Source organism: Salmo salar, chromosome 11 (genome assembly GCF_965601325.2).
Source record: "Salmo salar chromosome 11, fSalSal1, whole genome shotgun sequence".
Lineage (NCBI taxonomy): Eukaryota > Metazoa > Chordata > Actinopteri > Salmoniformes > Salmonidae > Salmo > Salmo salar.
In genome coordinates, this window is record NC_138301.1 from 5595050 (window position 1) to 5617822 (window position 22773).

At 39.5% G+C, this 22773-nt stretch overlaps 1 protein-coding gene across 50 annotated transcripts in view; it reads left to right on the forward strand.

The window, feature by feature from the left end:
- si:ch211-266g18.10 (uncharacterized) overlaps positions 1-22773 on the forward strand; it is a 244924-nt gene that overhangs the window by 37886 nt on the left and 184265 nt on the right. For 47 of the 50 annotated variants that reach the window (XM_082957684.1, XM_082957672.1, XM_082957646.1 and 44 more), the window contains 11 exons: positions 856-1065; positions 1223-1306; positions 1401-1511; positions 2062-2205; positions 2334-2432; positions 2523-2642; positions 3156-3275; positions 4357-4407; positions 4597-4623; positions 11352-11621; positions 11775-13076. In XM_082957684.1, coding sequence (XP_082813810.1) covers positions 1029-1065; positions 1223-1306; positions 1401-1511; positions 2062-2205; positions 2334-2432; positions 2523-2642; positions 3156-3275; positions 4357-4407; positions 4597-4623; positions 11352-11621; positions 11775-13076 — 2365 coding nt within the window. In that variant the 5' untranslated portion in view covers positions 856-1028. The remainder of the gene's footprint in view (positions 1-855; positions 1066-1222; positions 1307-1400; positions 1512-2061; positions 2206-2333; positions 2433-2522; positions 2643-3155; positions 3276-4356; positions 4408-4596; positions 4624-11351; positions 11622-11774; positions 13077-22773) is intronic. The other 3 variants (XM_082957647.1, XM_082957675.1, XM_082957686.1) reach the window with 3 other exon arrangements.

The window sequence follows — 22773 nt, forward strand, 5'->3', positions numbered from 1 at the left end:
CTTTGTTATTAAGGCACATGAAAATGTTAAAATGTCTCTCCTGTGACTTGTGACATACGCCTAGCTTCCTGAAACGGGTCACATTTAACAGAGATTGAGAAAAGGAGAAAATCCCCAAATCCACATGTGGAAAGCTGATAGACATACCCAAGATGAGTTGGTAATACATTTTTACAGTTAAATTATGGCTTTACGATAAAACCCTTTTTTTTTATCACCCATGAAGAAAACATGCCCCCATATGAAAATGAAATGCCCGTCCAACTGGTTCTGGCACCACCCCAGAATAGGTAACGCTAAAAACCATCAACTACATCCACCTCCCTTTGACCTCCTCTGCAGCAACCCCAGAAGTTGACTGAGTCAACTTTGCACATCCGAGTCACTGGCATCACTATAACAAAGTGAGGTCCGTCCCTGTCTGGATGGGGCCTTAGACTTATTATCCACAACAAACATGTGGCTAAAGCTGTCTTATGACAGCTGAGGGATAATACTAGTAGCATTTTTCTTTTAGAGTGTATAATAAGGGTATCAAAAATACCTGAGGATTTATCCATCTAGAGGACAGTAAATAACCTATTGAATGTGAAACTATTTGTGTTGTATTTATTTGTGTTAATTGGGTATTGGAAACAATTATACTGCCATGCACTTAACAGGACGTGTACATATTACAAACTTTGTGGCATATTTAAAGATATCACTACTATAATAGGAAATATCACTGACATAATAGCTACCTGATTTGTTGAATTGCTACTCCTCACTCAGCCTAAGATGAATCACTAGTATAGAGTAAGTATGACTATCATGCATTACTGGCAGCAATTTAAAGCTTTCTCATGCTTCCAGGTGCAGCGGTGGAGTCCATCTCAGCTGCTGTAGCCGATGGGCTGAATGGGAATGTGGTGCCCCCATCATCCCCTCCTAAGGCCCAAGGGTTTGGAATACTCAAGAAACTAACCTTTTCTGTAGAGTTAGTGGTTACTATCAGCCTCCTTCTCTCCTGGATTACTGCAGGCTTCATGATGTTTGACGTTGTAGAATATAAAGGGGTTACTGGTAAGTCTATCTTTCTTTGACATTTGTTAAGTCTTATGGAGACCATTAGTTTGATAATATTTGAATGTATTTCATGTTAAACAGTATTATTTACGTTTTTTCCCAAACCCTTACCCTAACCCTAGTCCCCAATGTTTGTCCCAATGCTTTTTTGCAGATATTCAAGACGTAGTTTTGGATCCCATGAAAGCTGTTAATGATGCTGTAGAGGGAATGTCCAACATGTTCTATGAGGCTCAAGGTAGCTATATGTATCTTGTAATATTTTTTATGCAGAATTCTGTCCAATTTAAAAACTGTGTAAAACAATATACTTTTTCTTACTGTGTCCTCAGAATGTGCATTTGCTCCTCATTTGAGTTTGGACCACATGAATGCTGTCAAAGATGTAAAAGATTTATTTGTGGACTTCCTCTCTGATGATGACGGTATAAGGATGCCCAATGGTGTTAAAGTGGTCTTATGTTCTTGAAATGTTTTGGGATTTTTTGGGGGGGGGGATGTTAAATTAGTTTTTTGTTTTCTTATTTTAATGAATGTTAGGCCGTGATTCAAAGCAACACAGATGCATGATTTTGCACTGTACTTGACTTTGCACTGCAATCTTGATTAGTAGTTGTAACTTCCTTTCACGGAAATGCATCACAAAAACACAACTCTTCTGAAAATCTATATTTGATTCCAACATTATATGCCATGTTCAAGCATTCAAAATGCTAATAGAAAAGTTGCACAACCTGATTATAAATAGAATAAAAATGGTAGAAAGAATTTTGTTTAATAGGCTTTGTGATTTTTCTGTAGATCCACCTACGACACATAATCTACACGTTCTACGTCTATGTCAAGTGCTGTGCAATATTAGTAATCTGTGCCCCCCCCCCCACTGTATTAATTTAAAACACCAAAATACACATAACTTCTGCAACTATTTAGATATTACTACATTGGACTAGTAAATTAATATGGCATGTTTGAAAATGTTTATTTTCTCAGGAAACTTTTACCTGAGCTATGTTGACCCGGTGATTATTGGCAGAGGTGTGTTCAATGTCACCAATAACTCTATATGTGGAGTCGTGGGTTACATACAAGGCACACTCTGTGTTCTATTGGATGCCATACTGGATATCCTGCAGGGTATGTCCACATTTTTATTACACAACATTATTTTCTATAAATATTCAGTTATTTCTTTGTTGGTATGGATAAAAAGTAAATTTCCTTAATACATGTGATGAGCTCTCCATATTTTCTTCTATGCTCAGCCCTTCTCCATGCAGTGAGCATCAATGCAGTAGACATAGTGCATGTTATCACTGACTGTACAAGTTCTACTGGAACCTACATATGGGACCTGCTGCCAGGTATACACTTCTGTAGAGCAATTTACTGCAAAATAGTTCAAATCAATGCATGGATTATCAGACTTTTCAGTTCATCTCTCCTATGAACAGGTATCCCTCAAGAAGTAAACGTCGATCCCATACTGGTTCTCAGAAGAATGTTTGGGATTGTCATTGAGCAGAAGAACATGCTTGTGGACTATGTCTCCAACTTGCTAATAGGCGATCAAGGTACTTATAAATAGCAACAAGCTTAGCAAGTAGCTTGTATTAGAGCACATGTCAAACTCATTTCACGGAAATGTCTGCGGGTTTTCGCTCCACCCTTGTACTTCATTGATGAATTAAGGTCACTCATTAGTAAGGAACTCCCCTCACCTGGTTGTCTAGGTCTTAATTGAAAGGAAAAACCAAAACCCTGCAGACACTCGGCCCTCCGTGGAATGAGTTTGACACCCCTGTATTAGTGGGTATTTTCAGGGAACAGTAATAATAATGTATGAATTTGCTTATTCAATTGCTATGAAGCTGTGTTACTGTATGTCATGTCCTGGAAATTACCATTGAACAAGCCTTGCCTCTAGCCATTCTTGGTTCAGGGTGTGTCTGGGAACACAAGACTACCACTGAACTTAATATTAGGACGAATAATTTTTTTTCTTCTCAAAAATCCAGTTCTTTCATTGCAATTCTTCTTTTCATATCATAATGGAACACCAGCTAATGGTCTTTTTGTATCTTTAGGGGTCCTTCCTGAGATGGACTTTGACCCTATGAAAGTGGTCACAGATGCAGTGCTTGAGATTGCAGATGGGAAAAACATGTTCATGGATTATCTGTCCAACATGCTTATGCATGATAAAGGTATACCTGTTTATGTGTGACCATCATATGCATTCTATGACATAGGAACAATAATAGGACATAGATAATGTGACATATGACATACAGTCAGGTCCAACATTATTGGATGGGGCGGCAGCATAGCCTAGTGGTTAGAGCGTTGGACTAGTAACCAAAAGGTTGCATGATCAAATCCCTGAGCCAACAAGGTACACATCTGTTGTTCTGCCCCTGAACAAGGCAGTTAAACCACTGTTCCTAGGCTGTCATTGAAAATAAGAATTTGTTCTTAACTGACTTGCCTAGTTAAATAAAGGTAAAAAAAAAATGGCACCATTGACAAAGATTGCTCAGTATTTGTATTATTTATCAAGGGTGCCAATCATTTTGGACCTGACATCAATAATGTACCATCTCATTAATGATACTGTTCTGGCTATACACTGAGTGTACAAAACATTAGGAACTCTTTCCATGACATAGACTGATCAGGTGAAATCAGATGAAGCTATGATCCCTTACTGATGTCACCTGTTAAATGCACTTCAATCAGTGTTGATGAAGGGGAGGAGACAATTTAAAGAAGGATTTTTAATCCTTGAGACATTTGAGACATGGATCGTGTATGTGTGCCATTCAGAGGGTGATTGGGCAAGACCAAAGATTTAAGTGCCTTTGAACGGGATATGGCAGTATGTGCCAGGCGCACTGGTTTGAGTGTGTCAAGAACTGCAATGCTGGGTTTTCACACTCAACAGTTTCCCGTGTGTGTCAAGAATGGTCCACCACCCAAAGGACATCCAGCCAACTTGGCACAACTGTGGGAAGCATTGGAGTCAACATGGGCCAGCATCCCTGTGGAATGCTTTCGACACCTTGTAGAGTCCATGCCCTGGCGAATTTAGGCTGTTCTGATGGTAAAAGCTGTTCCTAATGTTTTGTACACTCAGTGTATTTCCCAACACTGCTCAAATAACTCAAATGTATGCAAATTTCTTGACATAAGCACATGATTTTCCCATATGAAATTAGGAATAACACGTACATGTACAGTATGTTTCAAGACATTGACTCCCACATGTCTGTTTTCTTTTGGGTGTAGATGAACCTAGTACTATACCAGCATCTGTGATGCATGTGATAAGGAAGAAAGGTTGGTTTTTGTTTATTTCTCAGTTAGTTAATAATTACCAAACTCTCTTAGAATTTGTTGAGGTTGATTTTTAAGAAAACGCTCACGATACTGTAGATTTACTATTAGGTTGTTTGATGAAATCTCTTCCCTTTCATTTCATCAATAGATTTTTAATCAAATCAATGTTTTTCCTACTTCCAATCCTAGGACAGTTTTTGCCACCCCTGGAAAAAGGTACGTAACAATCGTTCGTACACCAATTGTCACCGCTACCAAAGGATGATGTTAATACAGTAACAAATGTAGAGTTTCATCAATTGTCAACTCATTTGATCCGGCTGTGGAATTCTGCTTTCATGTGGTGTGATGTTGTTTGATGACTTTAAATGTTTTTGTTTTGTTTGTTGGGTAAATCTAGTTTTATTATATGTTATAAGGGGCGACTGAGGTTGTCACATAATATTTTTGAATGTGATCAGTTACAAGATTTTCCTCATTACAAAATGATCTACAGAATATTTTTGGTTTGTATCATCCATGCCAATAGTTGAGACAATTTGAAAATCTCGGTTTCCCGTGTTAAAATCAGCCAATCTCATTCAGTGTGCAAAGGTGTGGCTACCTGTACTAATCATTGTTGCCTTGCAAAATGGATGTGTATTTGTAACATTCTGACACTTGCTTGGTTTCCACCCAATTGGCGACAGATTTTCCTGTCCATACACGAGAATTCACATAAGAAAAAAATCAGTGCGTGATGTAGTGCACACAAAATTTTCAACTATACCATTTTCAACTATACCGATAGTTTCTTCACAAAAATGTTTGCGTTGAATAGCAAATGTTCCTACTCTTGTCTTGGCACATGCACTCTAGCCAACAGTAGGCTGTGCTGGTATAGTCTGCATGATGAGATTATTATGGATAAGAGCGAGAATGTTAGTATTTGTCAAACAGCAGTCAAGCATCGAGCATCATGTCACCAGAATAAGACCCTCGATATTTATTGGAAGGGCGCATCAACATCACAGTGCACATTCACCACCCTGTGAAGTTCATCATAACTAGTTTCATCTGTAGCCTAATAAACTGTATGGTTTCCCGATTCGTTATGGGAGGAGGACCACACCATATCATCGCGTTACTCCAACGTTACTCTGATACGATGGTTATTATATCAATATTTGCGCATAAAGGCGTTTTGTGGTGGTTAATTTCTTTACTATCAAATGAGGAGAGACAAAGTTATCACACAAATCAGAGTTATACTTAAACTAAATCTTTAATAGTGAGAGCTTTGCAATAGCAATGGCTTGTCAACGAATCACCACCGTCTCTGATGATCCGTTGAGAGCGGCGACACAAAGGCTACTGAGATCTTTTATAGCAAAGATACAACCCTTTCAACCTACATGACGAACAACAGATATATAGAATGGGTCACAAGGTTAAGATTTATATGAACGTTTTCATTGTATAGACCAGTGTCTGGCCCTCCGACTCCAAACTGGAACCATCTCTCTCTGGTATCATATAGAACAGAAACATTAACTCATGCTCTAGTATGCTCTTTAGGTTTTATCACCCAAAGACATCGTAAATCATCCTCAGTAGAACAAACACACACAATAGCTATAAGAATACTCTATTATGTCGAATAAAACAACCATTTGATGCAATAATAGTATTATAACATAATTTGCAATTTTGCCACCATAGTTTAAGTCACCATTTCTCGCATAATTAATTTTATAGACACCTAAAAATGTCCTGTTTCCATCATAGCTGTCGTGATTATTTTTTTTTAGACAGTATGACTTGGATCGAAATGTGGTTACTGAGTTGTAATAATGCTCTGACAATGGAGCTGGCTGTGAAACACTTCAGCATTAACTATTATTTAAGGGAAGTAGGTTGCAGCGTGAAACTTTTTTTCACTATTTCATAATCTAATTTTGCACAGTGCCTTCAGAAAGTATTTCACACCCCTTGACTTACTCCACATTTTGTTTTGTTACAGCCTGAATTAAAAATGTGTTTTCTTCTCACCCATCTCAAATCAAATCAAATTGTATTTGTCACATGCGCCGAATACAACAGGTTACAACCTGTGAAATGCTTACTTACTTACTTACAAAACGCTTACTTGCTTACTTAACCAACAATGCAGTTCAAGAAACAGTTAAGAAAATATTTACTAAATAAACTAAAGTAAAAAAAAAGTAACACAAGAAAAATACATAACAATAACGAGGCTATATACGGGGGTACCAGTACAGGGGGGGGTCAATGTAAAAAATGGTGGCCATTTGATTAATTGTTCAGCAGTCTTATGGCTTGGTGGTAGAAGCTGTTAATGATCCTTTTGGTCCTAGACTTGGTGCACTGGTACCGCTTGCCATGCGGTAGCAGAGAGAATAATCTATGACTAGGGTGACTGGAGTCTTTGACAATTTTTTGGGGCCTTCCTCTGACACAACCTAGTTTATAGGTCCTGGATGGCAGGAAGCTTGGTCCCAGTGATCTACTGGGCCATACGCACTACTCTCTGTAGCGCCATACGGTCAGATCCCGAACAGTTGCATCTACACACAATACCCCATAATGACAAAGTGAAAACATGTTTTTCTTCATTTAAAAAAATATAATCAAATCGTATTAGTCACATGCACCGAATACAACAGGTACTTACAGTGAAAAGCTTACTTACCTAACCAACAATACAGTTTGAAAGAAATACGGATAAGAATAAGAAATAAAAGTAACAAGTAATTAAAGAGCAACAGTAAAATAACAATAGTGAGACTATATACAGGGGGTTACCAGTACAGAGTCAATGTGCGGGGTCACCAGTTAGTTGAGATAGTATGTACATGTAGGTAGATTTAGTAAAGTGACTATGCATAGATAATAACAACAGAGAGTAGCAGCAGTGTAAAGGGGGGGGGGGGAGCAATGCAAATAGTCTGGGTAGTCATTTGATTAGAAGTTTAGGAGTATTATGGCTTGGGGGTAGAAGCTGTTTAGAAGCCTCATGGACCTAGACTTGGCACTCCAGTACTGCTTGCCGTGCGGTAGCAGAGAGAATAATCTATGACTAGGGTGACTGGATGTCTTTGACAATTTCTAGGGCCTTCCTCTGACACTGCCTGGTATAGAGGTCCTGGATGGCATGACGCTTGGCCCCATTGATGTACTGGACCATTCACACTACCCTCTGTAGTGCCTTGTGGTCAGAGGCCGAGCAGTTGCCATACCAGGCAGTGATGAAACCAGTCAGGATGTTCTCGATGGTGCAGCTGTAGAACCTTTTGAGGATCTGCGGACCCATGCCAAATCTTTTCAGTCTCCTGAGGGGGAATAGGTTTTGTCGTGCCCTCTTCACAACTGTCTTGGTGTGCTTGGACCATGTTAGTTTGTTGGTGATGTGGACACCAAGGAACTTGAAGCTCTCAACCTGCTTCACTGCAGCCCAGTCGATGAGAATGGGGACGTGCTCGGTCCTCTTTTTCCTGTAGTCCACAATCATCTCCTTTGTCTTGATCACATTGAGGGAGAGGTTGTTGTCCTGGCACCACACGGCGAGGTCTCTGACCTCCTCCCTATAGGCTGTCTCATCATTGTCAGTGATCAGGCCTACCACTGTTGTGTCCTCGGAAAACGTAATGATGGTGTTGGAGTTGTGCCTGGCCGTGCAGTCATGAGTGAACAGGGAGCACAGGAAGGGACTGAGCATGCAGCTGTGAGGGGCCCCTGTGTTGAGGATCAGTGTAGCGGATGTGTTGTTACCTACCCTTACCACTTGGGGGCGGCCTGCCAGGAAGTCCAGGATCCAGTTGCAGAGGGAGGGGTTTAGTCCCAGGGTCCTTAGCTTATTGATGAGCTTTGAGGGCATTATGGTGTTGAACGCTGAGCTGTAGGCAATGAATAGCATTCTCACGTAGGTGTTCCTTTTATCCAGGTGGGAAAGGGCAGTGTGGAGTGCAATAGAGATTGAATCATCTGGGGATCTTTTGGGGCGGTATGCAAATTGGAGTGGGTCTAGGGTTTCTGGGATAATGGTATTGATGTGAGCCATGACCAGCCTTTCAAAGCACTTCATGGCTACAGACATGAGTGCGACGGGTCGGTAGTCATTTAGGCAGGTTACCTTAGTGTTCTTGGGCACCAGGCACTATGGTGATCTGCTTAAAACATGTTGGTATTACAGACTCGGACAGGGAGAGGTTGAAAATGTCAGTGAAGACACTTGCCAGTTGCTCAGCACATGTTCGCAGTACATGTCCTGATAATCCGTCTGGCCCTGCGGCCTTGTGAATGTTGAGCTGTTTAAAGGTCTTACTCACATCGGCTGCGGAGAGCGTGATCACACAGTCTTCTGGAACAGCTGGTGCTCTCATGCATGTTTCAGTGTTATTTGCCTTGAAGCAAGCATAGACGTAGTTTAGCTCGTCTGGTCAGCTCGTGTCACTGGGCCGCTCTCAGCTGTGCTTCCCTTTGTAGTCTGTAATGTTTGCAAGCCCTGCCACATCCGTCCAGTGTCAGAGCCGGTGTAGTACGATTCGTAGCAAATGTATTGAAAATGAAATACAGAAATAACTCATTGACATTAGTATTCACACACCTTTGCTATGACACTCCAAATTGAGCTGAGGTGCATCCATTTTCTTTTGATATTTTTTTTAGATGTTACTACAACTTGATTTGAGTACACCTGTGGCCAATTCAATTGTTTGGACATTATTTTATTTTTTTTGAAATTTTTTAACCTTTATTTAACTAGGCAAGTCATTTAAGAACAAATTCTTATTTTCAATGACGGCCTAGGAAGTGGGTTAATGCCTTGTTCAGGGGCAGAATGACAGATTTTTACCTTGTCAGCTCGGAGATTCGATCTTGCAACCTTAGAAAGAAACACACCTGTCTATATAATTTCCCACAGTTGACAGTGCATGTCAGAGCAGAAACTATACCATCAAGCCCAAGGAACTGTCCGATGATCTCTGAGATATAATTATATCTGGGGAAGGGTTTAAAACATTTCTAGAGTTTTGAACATTTCCAAAAGCACAGTGGTCTCCATCATTGGGAAATTGAAAAAATATGGAACTACCCAGACTCTGCCTAGAGCTGGCCGTCTGACCAAACTGAGCAACCGGGGCAAGAAGGACCTTGGTCAGGAAGGTGACCAAGAACCCAATGACCAAGAACCCAACTAGAGAGTTCCTAGACTGAGATGGGAGAACCTGCCAGAAGGACAACGGTCTCTACAGCACCTCACCAATCTGGGCTTTATAGGAGAGTGGGCAGACGGAAGCCACTTCTGAGAAAAAGGCACATGACAGCACGGCTGGACTTTGCGAAAAGATACTTGAGAGAGCATAAGGCAAAAGATTCTGTGGTCTGCTGAGACAAAAATTGACCTCTTTGGCTTGAACGCAAAGTGTTATGTCTGGAGAAAACCAGGAACAGCTCATCACCTGTCTAACACCATCCCTACCCTGAAGCATCATGCTATGGGGATGCTTTTCAGCAGCAGAGACTGAGAAACTGGTAATTATAGAGGGCATAATGAATGGAGCCAAATAAAAGCAAATTCTTGATGAGAACCTACTTCAGAGTGCAAACAACCTTAGACTGGTGTGAAGGTATACGTTCCAACAGGACAATTACCCCAAGCATACAGCCAAAGCAATGCTGGAATGGCTTCAGACCAAGAATATGAAAGTTCTTGGGTGGCCCAGCCAAAACACAGAGTTGAATCCCATTGAAAATCAGTGGGAAGACTTGAAGAATATTGTTCACCGCCACCCCCATCTAACTTAACAGAGCTTAAGGAAATCCCCAATTCCAGATGTGTAAAGCTGATACAGACATACCCAAGACGACTCAAAGCTGTAATCGCTGCCAAATGTGGTTCTGCAAAGTATTGACTCAGGGGTGTGAATACTTATGTAAATTAGCTATTTCTGTGTTTCATTTTCGATAAATGTGCGAACATTTCTAAAAACATTTGTCATGGGGTGTTGTGTGTAGATGGGTGAGATTTTTATTTTGAATTCAGGTGGTAACACAAAATGTGGAATAAGTCACAGGGTATGAATAATTTAAGTTAATGTATGTAGACTACTAATGACACAATAATTATGTTTAATGGGAAAATGTTAATATTTCATGCTCATCATATTAGGCCTTTATTAATGATTCAATAAATGTCTGAACTAAAATGCCATTGTGGTTTTGGAATTGGTGATTGACTGCATTTTATTTCCCCATTCTAATTGTAAATACACACACTGACAGTTCCTTCGTTGTAACAGTTTGTGTTTCTGTTGTCATGTGTTCATTCATCCTTATTTGTGTTCATATTGTTCCCCTATCAATTATTTGATTTACTGAAGTTTGTAAAGCATGAGGTGTCTCTGAAATGGAAATCTATTGTTTTAGGAGATGCATTCTCTTCTTCCATGTTGTCTTGCATTGTTTCTGCGTTATCTGTTTGATTGACTGACCACTGACTAAATGTTGCAATTCAAGTGTTCACTACTGGTTAAAGTAAATAGATGTAGTCTACATTCCACCAAGGAAAAAGATAAACGGTTGGCATCGTATTTCAATAGGGATTATTTCATGGGTGACTGCTTAGAGATTTTATGTCTGGAACAGTTTTCATCTAAGCAACATATGATAGACAGTCAACCCAACGCTTTAGATAAAAATGTGTCAAGTGCATATAATTGCAGGGTAGATAAAACATGAAATCAGTCAATCAGAGTGCAGCATGTGGTGTATCTTGTATGAATATGACGAATGTTGGAATGTGTTGCCATTTAATTTCCATAACTCTGTCAATGTCTTAATGTTTGCATGTTTGCATCTGCACCAACTCACCTCTGACGAATGCTAATGAAATGTTGAGATGGTAAAGTCAATAATAAAGACAAAGTGGCTTGGTGACACAGTTGCAGAATTGATAGGCACTACAAAGGACGGTGACCCTACACCTGAAATAAGCATCACTCCAGTTGTGGCGGAGAAGGATGATGATGTCAAAGAGGCTGAAGAAGAGCAAGGAGACAATGACAGTACAGATGACAGTTCAGAGGGGGTGAAGAAATACACCACCCCAAAAAATGTGTGGATCCAAAAACAGATGCTTAGAGTCATGGGATCTAAGGCCCACCTAAGAGCTGGAGAGGTACTTCCTAAGGATATGGATGAAGACCAACAAGGTATTTGGAAATATTTCATATCATTAGCTACGATGTCCAAAATGTGATTTTTCTTTATGATAGGATAGTCATCATATCAAAGTAAATTGCTATTAAAGATAATTAAAGATAGGGAAAATACGTTAATTTGTTGCCATTACATCACTGATGTAGATTGTGATGTTGAAGAGCTTGACCATGAACAAACAATGGATGATGAAGAAATCATGGATGTTAGCAAGGATGGGGGGAAAGAAGAGGAGGTGAAAGAGGAGAAGGATCATCACTTAGAGTTAGATGAGGAGGAGGAGGGTGATACCCATGAGGTTGACGTCAAAGATCAAGGTGTTGAAGATGAAGGCATTTACAATGAAAACAGTTCAGAGGGGGCCATGACATACACCACCAAAATAAATGTGCAGATCCAAAAAACGATGCTTAGAAAAGTGGAATCTAGAGCCAATATTGAAGTTGGTGATGAACATCATGAATATGACGGAGAGGAGGAGGCAGAGGAAGACATTGATGATGAGTATAAACATGATGATCACAGTGACATTGACACTAAAGATCAAGTCGTTGTTGATGATGATCATGAAGAAGATGAAGCTGATGAGGACAATCATGATACAGATTACCTTGATGTCAAAGATCAAGAGGTTGAACATGGAGAAGACATTGACGATGAGGACAGTTCAGAGAGGACCAAGACATACGCTACCAAAATAAATGTTTGGATCCAAAAACAGATGGTCAGAAAAGTGGGATCTCGGGCCAATATTGAAGTTGGTGATGAACATTATGAAGACGATGGAGAGGAGGAAGAGGAGGAGGCAGAGGAAGACATTGATGAGAATAAACATGATGATCACAGTGACCTTGACATTAAAGATCAAGTCGTTGGGGATGATGATCATGAAGAAGATGAAGCTGATGAGGACAATCATTACACAGATTACCTTGATGTCAAAGATCAAGAGGTTGAAGATGGAGAAGACATTGACGATGAGGACAGTTCAGAGGGGACCAAGACATTCGCCACCAAAAGAAATGTGCTGATCCAAAAACAGATGGTCAGAAAAGTGGGATCTAGGGCCAATATTGAAGTTGGTGATGAACATCATGAAGATGATGGAGAGGAGGAGGAAGAGGAGGAGGCAGAGGAAGACATTGATGATGAGAATAAAAATGATGATCACAGTGACCTTGACATTAAAGATCAAGTTGTTAGTGAAGGTGATCAAGAAGAATATGAAGCTGATAAGGACAATCATGATACAGATGACCTTGATGTCAAAGATCAAGAGGTTGGAAATGGAGAAGATATTGACGATGAGGACAGTTCAGCGGGGGCCAAGACATACACCACCAAAATAAATGTGCGGATCCAAAAACAGACGGTTAGAAAAGTGGGATCTAGGGCCCATCTAAGAGCTGGAGAGGTACTTCCTGAGGATATGGATAAAGACCAACAAGGTATTTGGAAATATTTAAAATATAATATTATTAAGTCCAATGTACAAAATCTGATTTTAATTTATGATCATAAAACATATCAAAGTAGGGAAAAGTGGGGTAAATTGATTGTAATGGTAAGTTGAGTCACCCCTTGTTTCTAGGAAACCATACACACAATATATAATTTGTCCAAATATTTAGGGAGTCTATGAAGGAAGAAACCACATGGAAGAAGTGGTAAGCAAGTTAGGTCCAAAACATTGGTTTTCACCAAGTCAAATCAATGTATTGTGTTAGTCATGATGCTTTTATCTAAACCAAAGTAGAGAATTTTAAGATTGTTCTACACATCAGTTAGAGTCTTTATAGCCTTCAATATGAGGTCTTAAATTTAGCATGAAAGTGCATCCTTGTACCTGTGTGGGCTAATATAGTCAAAATGTTTGCCTATTGGTAAGTTGAGCCAATGGCCATGTGGTAAGTTGAGCCAATGGCAAGTTGAGAAAAATGAAGTATTATTGCTGAAATATAAGGTAACACCAGGGCCTGGCCAATGTTGAAGGTGTTTTCAAAAAAGTACAAAGTGTTCGTTAGGTGTTAAGCTTGTGTTAAAATATGCTTAAAATTATATATACACAATGGGTCAAAAGTTTTAGAACATCTACTCCTTCAAGGGTTATTCTTTATTTTTACTATTTTCTACATTGTAGTGATAGTGAAGACATCAAAACTATGAAATAACGCATATGGAATCATGTAGTAACCAAAAAAGTGTTAAACAAATCAAAATATATTTTACATTTCAGATTCTTCAAATAGCCATCTTTTGCCTTGATGAATGCTTTGCACACTCTTTGCATTCCCTTCTAAATTCTATCAACAGCCAGTGAAATATCAGGGTGGAAAATTCAAAACAACAAAATCTCATAATTCAAATTTCTCAAACATACAACTATTTTATGCCATTTTAAATATACACTTCTCCTTAATCCAACCACATTGTCCGACTTCCAAAAGACTTTACGGCGAAAGCATAAAGTTAGATTATGTTAGGACAGAGCGTCTAAACAAGAAAAACCACACAGCCATTTTCCAAGCAGGAGAGGCATCACAAAAACCAGAAATACAGCTACAATTAAGCACTAACCTTTGACGATCTTCATCAGATTACACTCCTAGGACTCAATGTTACACAATACATGTATGTTTTGTTTGATAAAGTTCATATTTATATAAAAAAAAAACATTTTACATTGGCTCGTGATGTTCAGAAAATATTTTGCCTCCAAAACTTCGGGTGAATGAGCACAACAATTTACAAAAATACTCATCATAAACGTTGATAAAGTATTAAACTGTAAAATTATTCTAGATAAACATCTCCTTAACCTTTTACATCTAGACGTTCCGCTAGCGGAACACCTGCTCCAATATCCAATGATAGGCGTGGCGCGAATTACAAATTCCTCAAAAATACAAAAACTTCAATTTTTCAAACATATGACTATTTCACAGCATTTTAAAGACAAGACTCTCTTTTATCTAACCACACTGTCCGATTTCAAAAAGGCTTTACAGCGAAAGCAAAACATTAGATTATGTCAGCAGAGTACCCAGCCAGAAATAATCAGACACCCATTTTTCAAGCTAGCATATAATGTCACAAAAACCCAGAAGACAGTTAAATGCAGCACTAACCTTTGATGATCTTCATCAAATGACAACCCTAGGACATTATGTTATACAATACATGCATGTTTTGTTCAATCAAGTTCATATTTATATCAAAAAACAGCTTTTTACATTAGCATGTGACGTTCAGAACTAGCATACCCCCCGCAAACTTCCGGGGAATTTACTAACAATTTACTAAATTACTCACGATAAACGTTCACAAAAAGCATAACAATTATTTTAAGAATTATAGATACAGAACTCCTCAATGCACTCGATATGTCCGATTTTAAAATAGCTTTTTGGTGAAAGCACATTTTGCAATATTCTAAGTACATAGCCCAGCCATCAAGGGCTAGCTATTTAGACACCCGGCAAGTTTAGCACTCACCAAAATCAGATTTACTATAACAAAAATGTTATTACCTTTGTTGTCTTCGCCAGAATGCACTCCCAGGACTGCTACTTCAATAACAAATGTTGGTTTGGTCCCAAATAATCCATTGTTATATCCGAATAGCGGCGTTTTGTTCGTGCGTTCCAGAAACTATCCGAAATGGTAAATCAGGGTCGTGCGCATGGCGCAATTCGTGACAAAAAAATTCTAAATATTCCATTACCGTACTTCGAAGCATGTCAACCGCTGTTTAAAATCAATTTTTATGCAATTTATCTCGTAAAAAAGCGATAATATTCCGACCGGGAATCTCCTTTTCGGCAAACAGAGGAAAAATCACAAAGACGGGGGCGGCCAGGGCACGCGCCTAAGCCCACAGTCCCTTGATCGGCCACTTGAGAAAGGCGATAATGTGTTTCAGCCTGGGGCTGGGATGACGACATTCAGGTTTTTCCCGGGCTCTGAACGCCCATGGAAGACGTAGGAAGTGTCACGTTAGAGCAGAGATCCTTTGTAAAAGATAGAGATGGCAAAGAAGTTCAAGAAATGGTCAGACAGGCCACTTCCTGTAAAGGAATCTCTCAGGTTTTGACCTGCCATTTGAGTTCTGTTATACTCACAGACACCATTCAAACAGTTTTAGAAACTTTGGAGTGTTTTCTATCCAAAGCCAATAATTATATGCATATTCTAGTTACTGGGCAGGAGTAGTAACCAGATTAAATCGGGTACGTTTTTTATCCAGCCGTGAAAATACTGCCCCCTAGCCATAACAGGTTAATGCAACCGCTGTGACAGAGTTAAAAAAAGCTTCACCGGGAAAGCACACTTTGCAATAATCTGAATACAGCGCTCAGAAAACCAAACCAGCAATACAGATACCCACCATTTTGGAGTCATCTAAAATCATAAATAGCATTATAAATATTCACGTACCTTTGATGATCTTCATCAGAATGCACTCTCAGGAATCCCAGGTCCACAATAAATGTTGTTTTGTTCGGTAAAGTCCATAATTTATGTCCAAATACCTCCTTTTTGGGTAGCGCATTCAGTACTTCAAATGTAGGAAAATTTCACGACGAAAAGTCAAAAAAAGTTATATTTATGTTCGTAGAAACATGTCAAACGTAGTATAGCATCAATCTTTAGGGCCTTTTTAAACATAAAACTTCAATAATATTCCAACCGGACGATTCCAATGTCTTGAAACATTTTATGGAAAACAGCTACGTCATCATGTGAATGCGCGCCACTGAAATCATGTCATTTTCTGAGTCACCAACTTCCTGGCCTTCTTGTTCGCTCTCTGTTCACTGCAAAAGCCTGAAACAAGGTTCTAAAGACTGTTGACATCTAGTGGAAGCCTTCGGAAATGCAAAATGAACCCTAAGTCACTGTGTGTTAGATAGGCAATGACTTGAAAAGACTACAAGCATCAGATTTCCCACTTCCTGGTTGGATTTGTCTCAGGTTTTTGCCTGCCATATGAGTTCTGTTATACTCACAGACATCATTCAAACAGTTTTAGAATCTTCAGAGTGTTTTCTATCCAAATCTACTACTAATATGCATATCCTACGTCCTGGGCCCGAGTAGCAGGCAGTTTAATTTGGGTACATTTTTCATCTGGCCGTGAAAATACTGCCCCCTATCCCTAAGTTAAGAAGGAAAGACATTCTACAAATTAACTTTTAAGAAGGCACACCTGTTAAGTGAATTGCATTCCAGGTGACTACCTCATGAAGCTGGTTGAGAGAATGCCAAGAGTGTGCAAAGCTGTCATCAAGGCAAAGGGTGGCTATTTGAAGAATCTCAAATGTTTCACACTTTTTTTCCTTATTCCATATGTGTTATTTCATAGTTTTGATGTTTTCACTATTATTCTACCATGTAGAAAATATATTTAAAAAAAGAAAAACCCTTGAATGAGTAGGTGTTCTGAAACCTTTGACCGGTAGTGTATATATCAAAAAAGTGATTGCGTTGAATTCTGTTCGGAAATAAAGATAGACCTAATTTTAAAAAGTAGTGGTAATATTTTATTCAGTCCAGGCGGCTCAACTTACCCTGTCCCATAGCCGGAGTAAGTTGTGCCAAGAAGCCACTTTTGTTGGACGGGCTATGTTTTCAAAACTGCTAATTTCGAGGGACACACAATATCCTGAAATACACTGAGTATACCAAACATTAGGAACACCTTTCTAATATTGAGTTGCGCCCCCGCCGCCATTTTTGCCCTCTGAACTGCCTCAATTCATTAGGACATGGACTCTACAAGGTGTCGAAAGCATTCCACAGGGATGCTGTCCCATGTTGACTCCAAAGCTTCCCACAGTTGTGTCAAGTTGGCTGGATATCCTTTGGGTGGTGGACTATTTTTGAAACACACAGGAAACTGTTCAGTCTGAAGGAAAAAAAAAAATCTCACCTGAATAGCCTAGTTTCACTGCCAAAATTACAACTAAACCATTTAGTGTTCAGCGAAATAACAACACAATGTCAAATACAGGTAGCCTAGTCAAATAATTAACATCCAATCACATTAACCGTTAACTAATTAACTCTCTCGTGATAATTCTACTAACGGTCTGCATGTAGCAAAACGTAGCTGCTGCTCATTCCGTTTGCTCGAAAATGGATAAATGGTAAAAAAAAGTAAGGCCTGCATCCATAGAGACACATACCAGCTCTGCTGGAAGTACTGATACTACCAGCAGTACTACACCTGTTGACTACACAAGTTTTTCTGCTTCCATGAGCACATCCAATGCTAGCATCAGTAATTCTACATTTGTTTTTAGCCCAGCTAGCATGGACACTGACAGTTGTGAATCCGATGCAGCCAAAGAGCTACTGTCCCCTTACCCAGGAAAGTGCCGAACAACAGACAGGGACGTTGGACCATCGAAGAGGCACAAATATTATGAGAACTACATTGATTTCTTGTTCACTTATAGTGGGAGTAGTGCCTTTTCCTTCAAGTACTAAGACATGAAAAAAGCAACAGATACCATTAATAAGAAGGGGCTAGAAGCGTCTTATATGGTGAGCTACCGAGTGGATAGGACAGGCAAGCCCCATACTATTGTGGAGGACTTAATTATTCCTGCTGCTGCGGATATGGTTGGGACAATGCTGGGGGAAAAGACCCAAAAAACTATACAGACAATGCCTTCAACAAACAACACTGTTTCACGACGCATCAGTGACATGGCAGGAGATATTTTGAAACAATTACTGCTTCGCATACAAGCCAGTGAATTCTATGCGTTACAGCTGGATGAGTCAACAGATGTGGCGGGCCTGGCACAGCTCCTGGTATATGAAGACATCCACTTCTGCAAACATTTAAAGTACTGGACAGCTTTGTGACATCAAATGGACTTTGGTGGTCAAGATGTGTCAGTATCTGTACTGATGGCGCAAAAGCCATGACAGAGAGGCATAGTGGAGTGGTATATGCATGCAAGCAGTTGCTCCCAACACCACTTGGGTACACTGCAGCATCCACCAAGAGGCTCTTGCTGCAAAGGGAATGCCTGACATCTTGAAATACGTTTTGGATACTACAGTAAAAATGGTTAACCTCTATGGGCTAGGTGGGACGCTTGCTGTCCGATTTCAAAAAGGCTTTACAACGAAAGCAAAACATTAGATTATGTCAGCAGAGTACCCAGCCAGAAATAATCAGACACCCATTTTTCAAGCTAGCATATAATGTCACAAAAACCAAAACCACAGCTAAATGTAGCACTAACCTTTGATGATCTTCATCAGATGACACTCCTATGACATTATGTTATACAATACATGCATGTTTTGTTCAATCAAGTTCATATTTATATCAAAAAACAGCTTTTTACATTAGCATGTGATGTTCAGAACTAGCATACCCACCGAAACTCCGGTGAATTTACTAAATTACTCACGATAAACGTTGACAAAAAAACATAACAATTATTTTAAGAATTATAGATACAGAACTCCTTTATGCAATCGCTATGTCCGATTTTAAAATAGCTTTTCGGTGAAAGCACATTTTGCAATATTCTGAGTAGATAGCCCGGCCATTATGGCTAGCTATTTTGACACCCACCAAGTTTGGCACTCACCAAACTCAGATTTACTATAAGAAAAATTGGATTACCTTTGCTGTTCTTCGTCAGAATGCACTCCCAGGACTTCTACTTCAACAACAAATGTTGTTTTGGTTCCAAATAATCCATAGTTATATCCAAATAGATGCGTTTGTTCTTGCGTTCAAGACACTATCCGAAGGGTGACGCGCCGGCGCATATCGTTAGAAAAAAATTCCAATTATTCCATTACCGTACTTCGAAGCATGTCAAACGCTGTTTAAAATCAATTTTTATGCGATTTTTCTCATAAATAGCAATAATATTCCAACCGAGCGACGTTGTTTTCGTTCAAAGACTGAAAATGTAACATGGACTCTTCACGTGCATACGCGCTGCCGTTTCATTGTTCTCAGATCGACCACTATCCAAATGCGCTACTGTTTTTCAGCCAGGGACTGCAGAGTCATCATTCCCCATTCTGGCACCTTCTGAGAGCCTATGGGAGCCTTAGAAAATGTCACGTTACAGCAGAGATCCTCTATTTTCCATAAAGAGGCTATAGAAGGCCAAGAAATGGTCAGAGAGGGCACACCTGTATGCAATCTTCTCAGGTTTTGGCCTGCCATATGAGTTATGTTATACTCACAGACACCATTCAAACAGTTTTAGAAACTTTAGGGTGTTTTCTATCCAAATCAAACAATTATATGCATATTCTAGTTTCTGGGCAGGAGTAATAACCAGATTAAATCGGGTACGTTTTTTATCCGGCCGTGAAAATACTGCCCCCTATCCTAAACAGGATAAGGGCAGCGATCATGTAAAGCTTTTACAACATACAGAAGTGTGCTGGTTATCAAGGGGCAAAGTATTGAGACGTTTTTTTTTAATAGAGACGAGCTTAAAGTTTTCTTTACTGACCATCATTTTTACTTGTCTGACCGCTTGCATGATGATGAGTTACTCACCCCTGGCCTATCTGGCTGATGTTTTTTCGCCCCTGAATGATCTGAATCTAGGATTACAGGGACTCTCTGCAACTATATTCAGTATGCGGGACAAAATTGAGGCTATGATTAAGAAGTTGGAGCTCTTCTCTGTCTGCATTAACAAGGACAACACAGAGGTCTTTCCATCATTGTATGATTTTTGACAATGTCAAATGTAATGTAGCGAAGCACCTGAGTGAGCTGGGTGCACAATTAAGCATGTACTTTCCCGAAACGGAAAACACAAACAACTGGATTTGTTATCCCTTTCATGCCCTGCCTCCAGTCCACTTACCGATATCTGAACAAGAGAGCCTCAACAAAATTCCAACAAGCGGTTCTGTGAAAATTGAATTTAATCAGAAGCCACTGCTATATTTCTGTATAGGGCTGTGCTCAGACTATCCTGCCTTGGCAAATCGCGCTGTTAATTCTTACTACTACAGATCCCGTCACCGGGACTGAGTTCGATAATAGCAAGTGAAAAAATCAGAGCGCCAGATTCAAAACCACAAATCGAATCATTTCAATTTCTCAAACGTAGGACTATTTTACACCATTTTATCGATACACTTCTGAATCGAACCACGTTGTCCGATTTCAAAAAGGCTTCACAGCGAAAGCAAAACATTAGATTATGTTAGGAGAGTACATAGACACAAATAACCACACAGCCATTTTCCAATCAAGCATATATGTCACAGAAACCCAAAACACAGCTAAATGATGCACTAACCTTTGATGGTCTACATCAGATGACACTCCTAGGACATCAGATGACACTCCTAGGACATCATGTTACACAATACATGCATGTATGTTTTGTTCGATAAAGTTCATATTTATATCTAAAAACAGCATTTTTATTGGCGCCTGACGTTCAGAAAATATTTTCCCTCGGTGAATCAGCATTACAATTTACACAAATACTCGTCATAACGTTGTTAAAATATTAAACTGTCATTCAAAGAATTATAACTGAACATCTCCTTTATGCAACCGCATTGACAGTTTTCAAAATAACTTTACTGGGAAAGCACACTTTGCAATAATCTGAGTACTGCGCTCAGAAAAATACACTACGCAATACAGATAGCCGCCATTTTGGAGTCATCTCAAATCATAAATAGCATTATAAATATTAACTTACCTTTGATGATCTTCATCAGAAGGCACTTCCAGGAATCCCAGGTCCACAACAAATGTTGTTTTGTTCGATAAACTCCATATTTTATGTCCAAATAACTCCATGTTGTTCGCCCGTTCTGTTCAGCTACTCCAAATCTAGGAAGCGCACGGAAAATTTCACGACGAAAAGTCAAAAGAAATTATATTTATGTTCGTTCAAACATGTCAAACATTGTAAAACATCAATCTTTAGGGCCTTTAGAACGTGACAATTCAGTAATATTCCAACCGGACGAAACCAGTGTCTTGAAAAACTTTTTGGAACAGAGCTACCTCTCACGTGAACGCGTGCCAATAAACTGATGGGTCATCAACTTCCCAGCCTTCTTGTTCGGTCTCTGTTCATCATAGACGCCTCAAACAACTTTTTAAAGACTGTTGACATCTAGTGGAAGCCTTAGGAAGTACATAATGATTACTTAGTCAGTGTGTGTTCGATAGGCAATGACTTGAAATGAGTCCACCCATCAGATTTCCACTTCCTGGTAGGATTTTTCATCAGGTTTTTGCCTGCCATATGAGTTCTGTTATACTCACAGACATCATTCAAACAGTTTTAGTCTATCCAAATCTACTAATAATATACATATCCTAGCTTCTGAGTTTGAGTAGGAGGCAGTTTAATATGGGCACGTATTTCATCCGAAAGTGAAAATACTGCCCCCTACCAATATTAAGACACTGATGCCCTTTGCAACCACGAACCTACAGTTGAAGTTGGAAGTTTACATACACCTTAGCCAACTACATTTAAGCTCCGTTTTTCACAATTCCTGACATTTAATCCTAGTACAAATTCTCTGTCTTAGATCAGTTAGGATCACCACTTTATTTTAAGAATGTGATACGTCAGAATAATAGTTGAATGATTTATTTCAGCTTTTATTTCTTTCATCACATTCCCAGTGGGTCAGAAGTTTACACTCAATTAGTATTTGGTAGCATTGCGTTTAAATTGTTTAACTTGAGTCAAACGTTTTGGGTAGCCTTCCACAAGCTTCCCACAATAAGTTGGGTGAATTTTGGCCCATTCCTCCTGGCAGAGCTGGTGTAACTGAGTCAGGTGTGTAGGCCTCCTTGCTTGCACACGCTTTTTCAGTTCTGCCCACAAGTTGTCTATACAATTGAGGTCAGGGCTTTGTGATGGCCACTCCAATACCTTGACTTTGTTGTCCTTAAGCCATTTTGCCACAACTTTGGAACCATGCTTGGTGTCATTGTCCATTTGAAAGACCCATTTGCAACCAAGCTTTAACTTCCTGACTCATTTCTTGAGATGTTGCTTCAACATATTCACATAATGTTCCTGTCTCATGATGCCATCCATTTTGTGAAGTGCACCAGTCCCTCCTGCAGCAAAGCACCCCATAACATGAGGCTGCCAC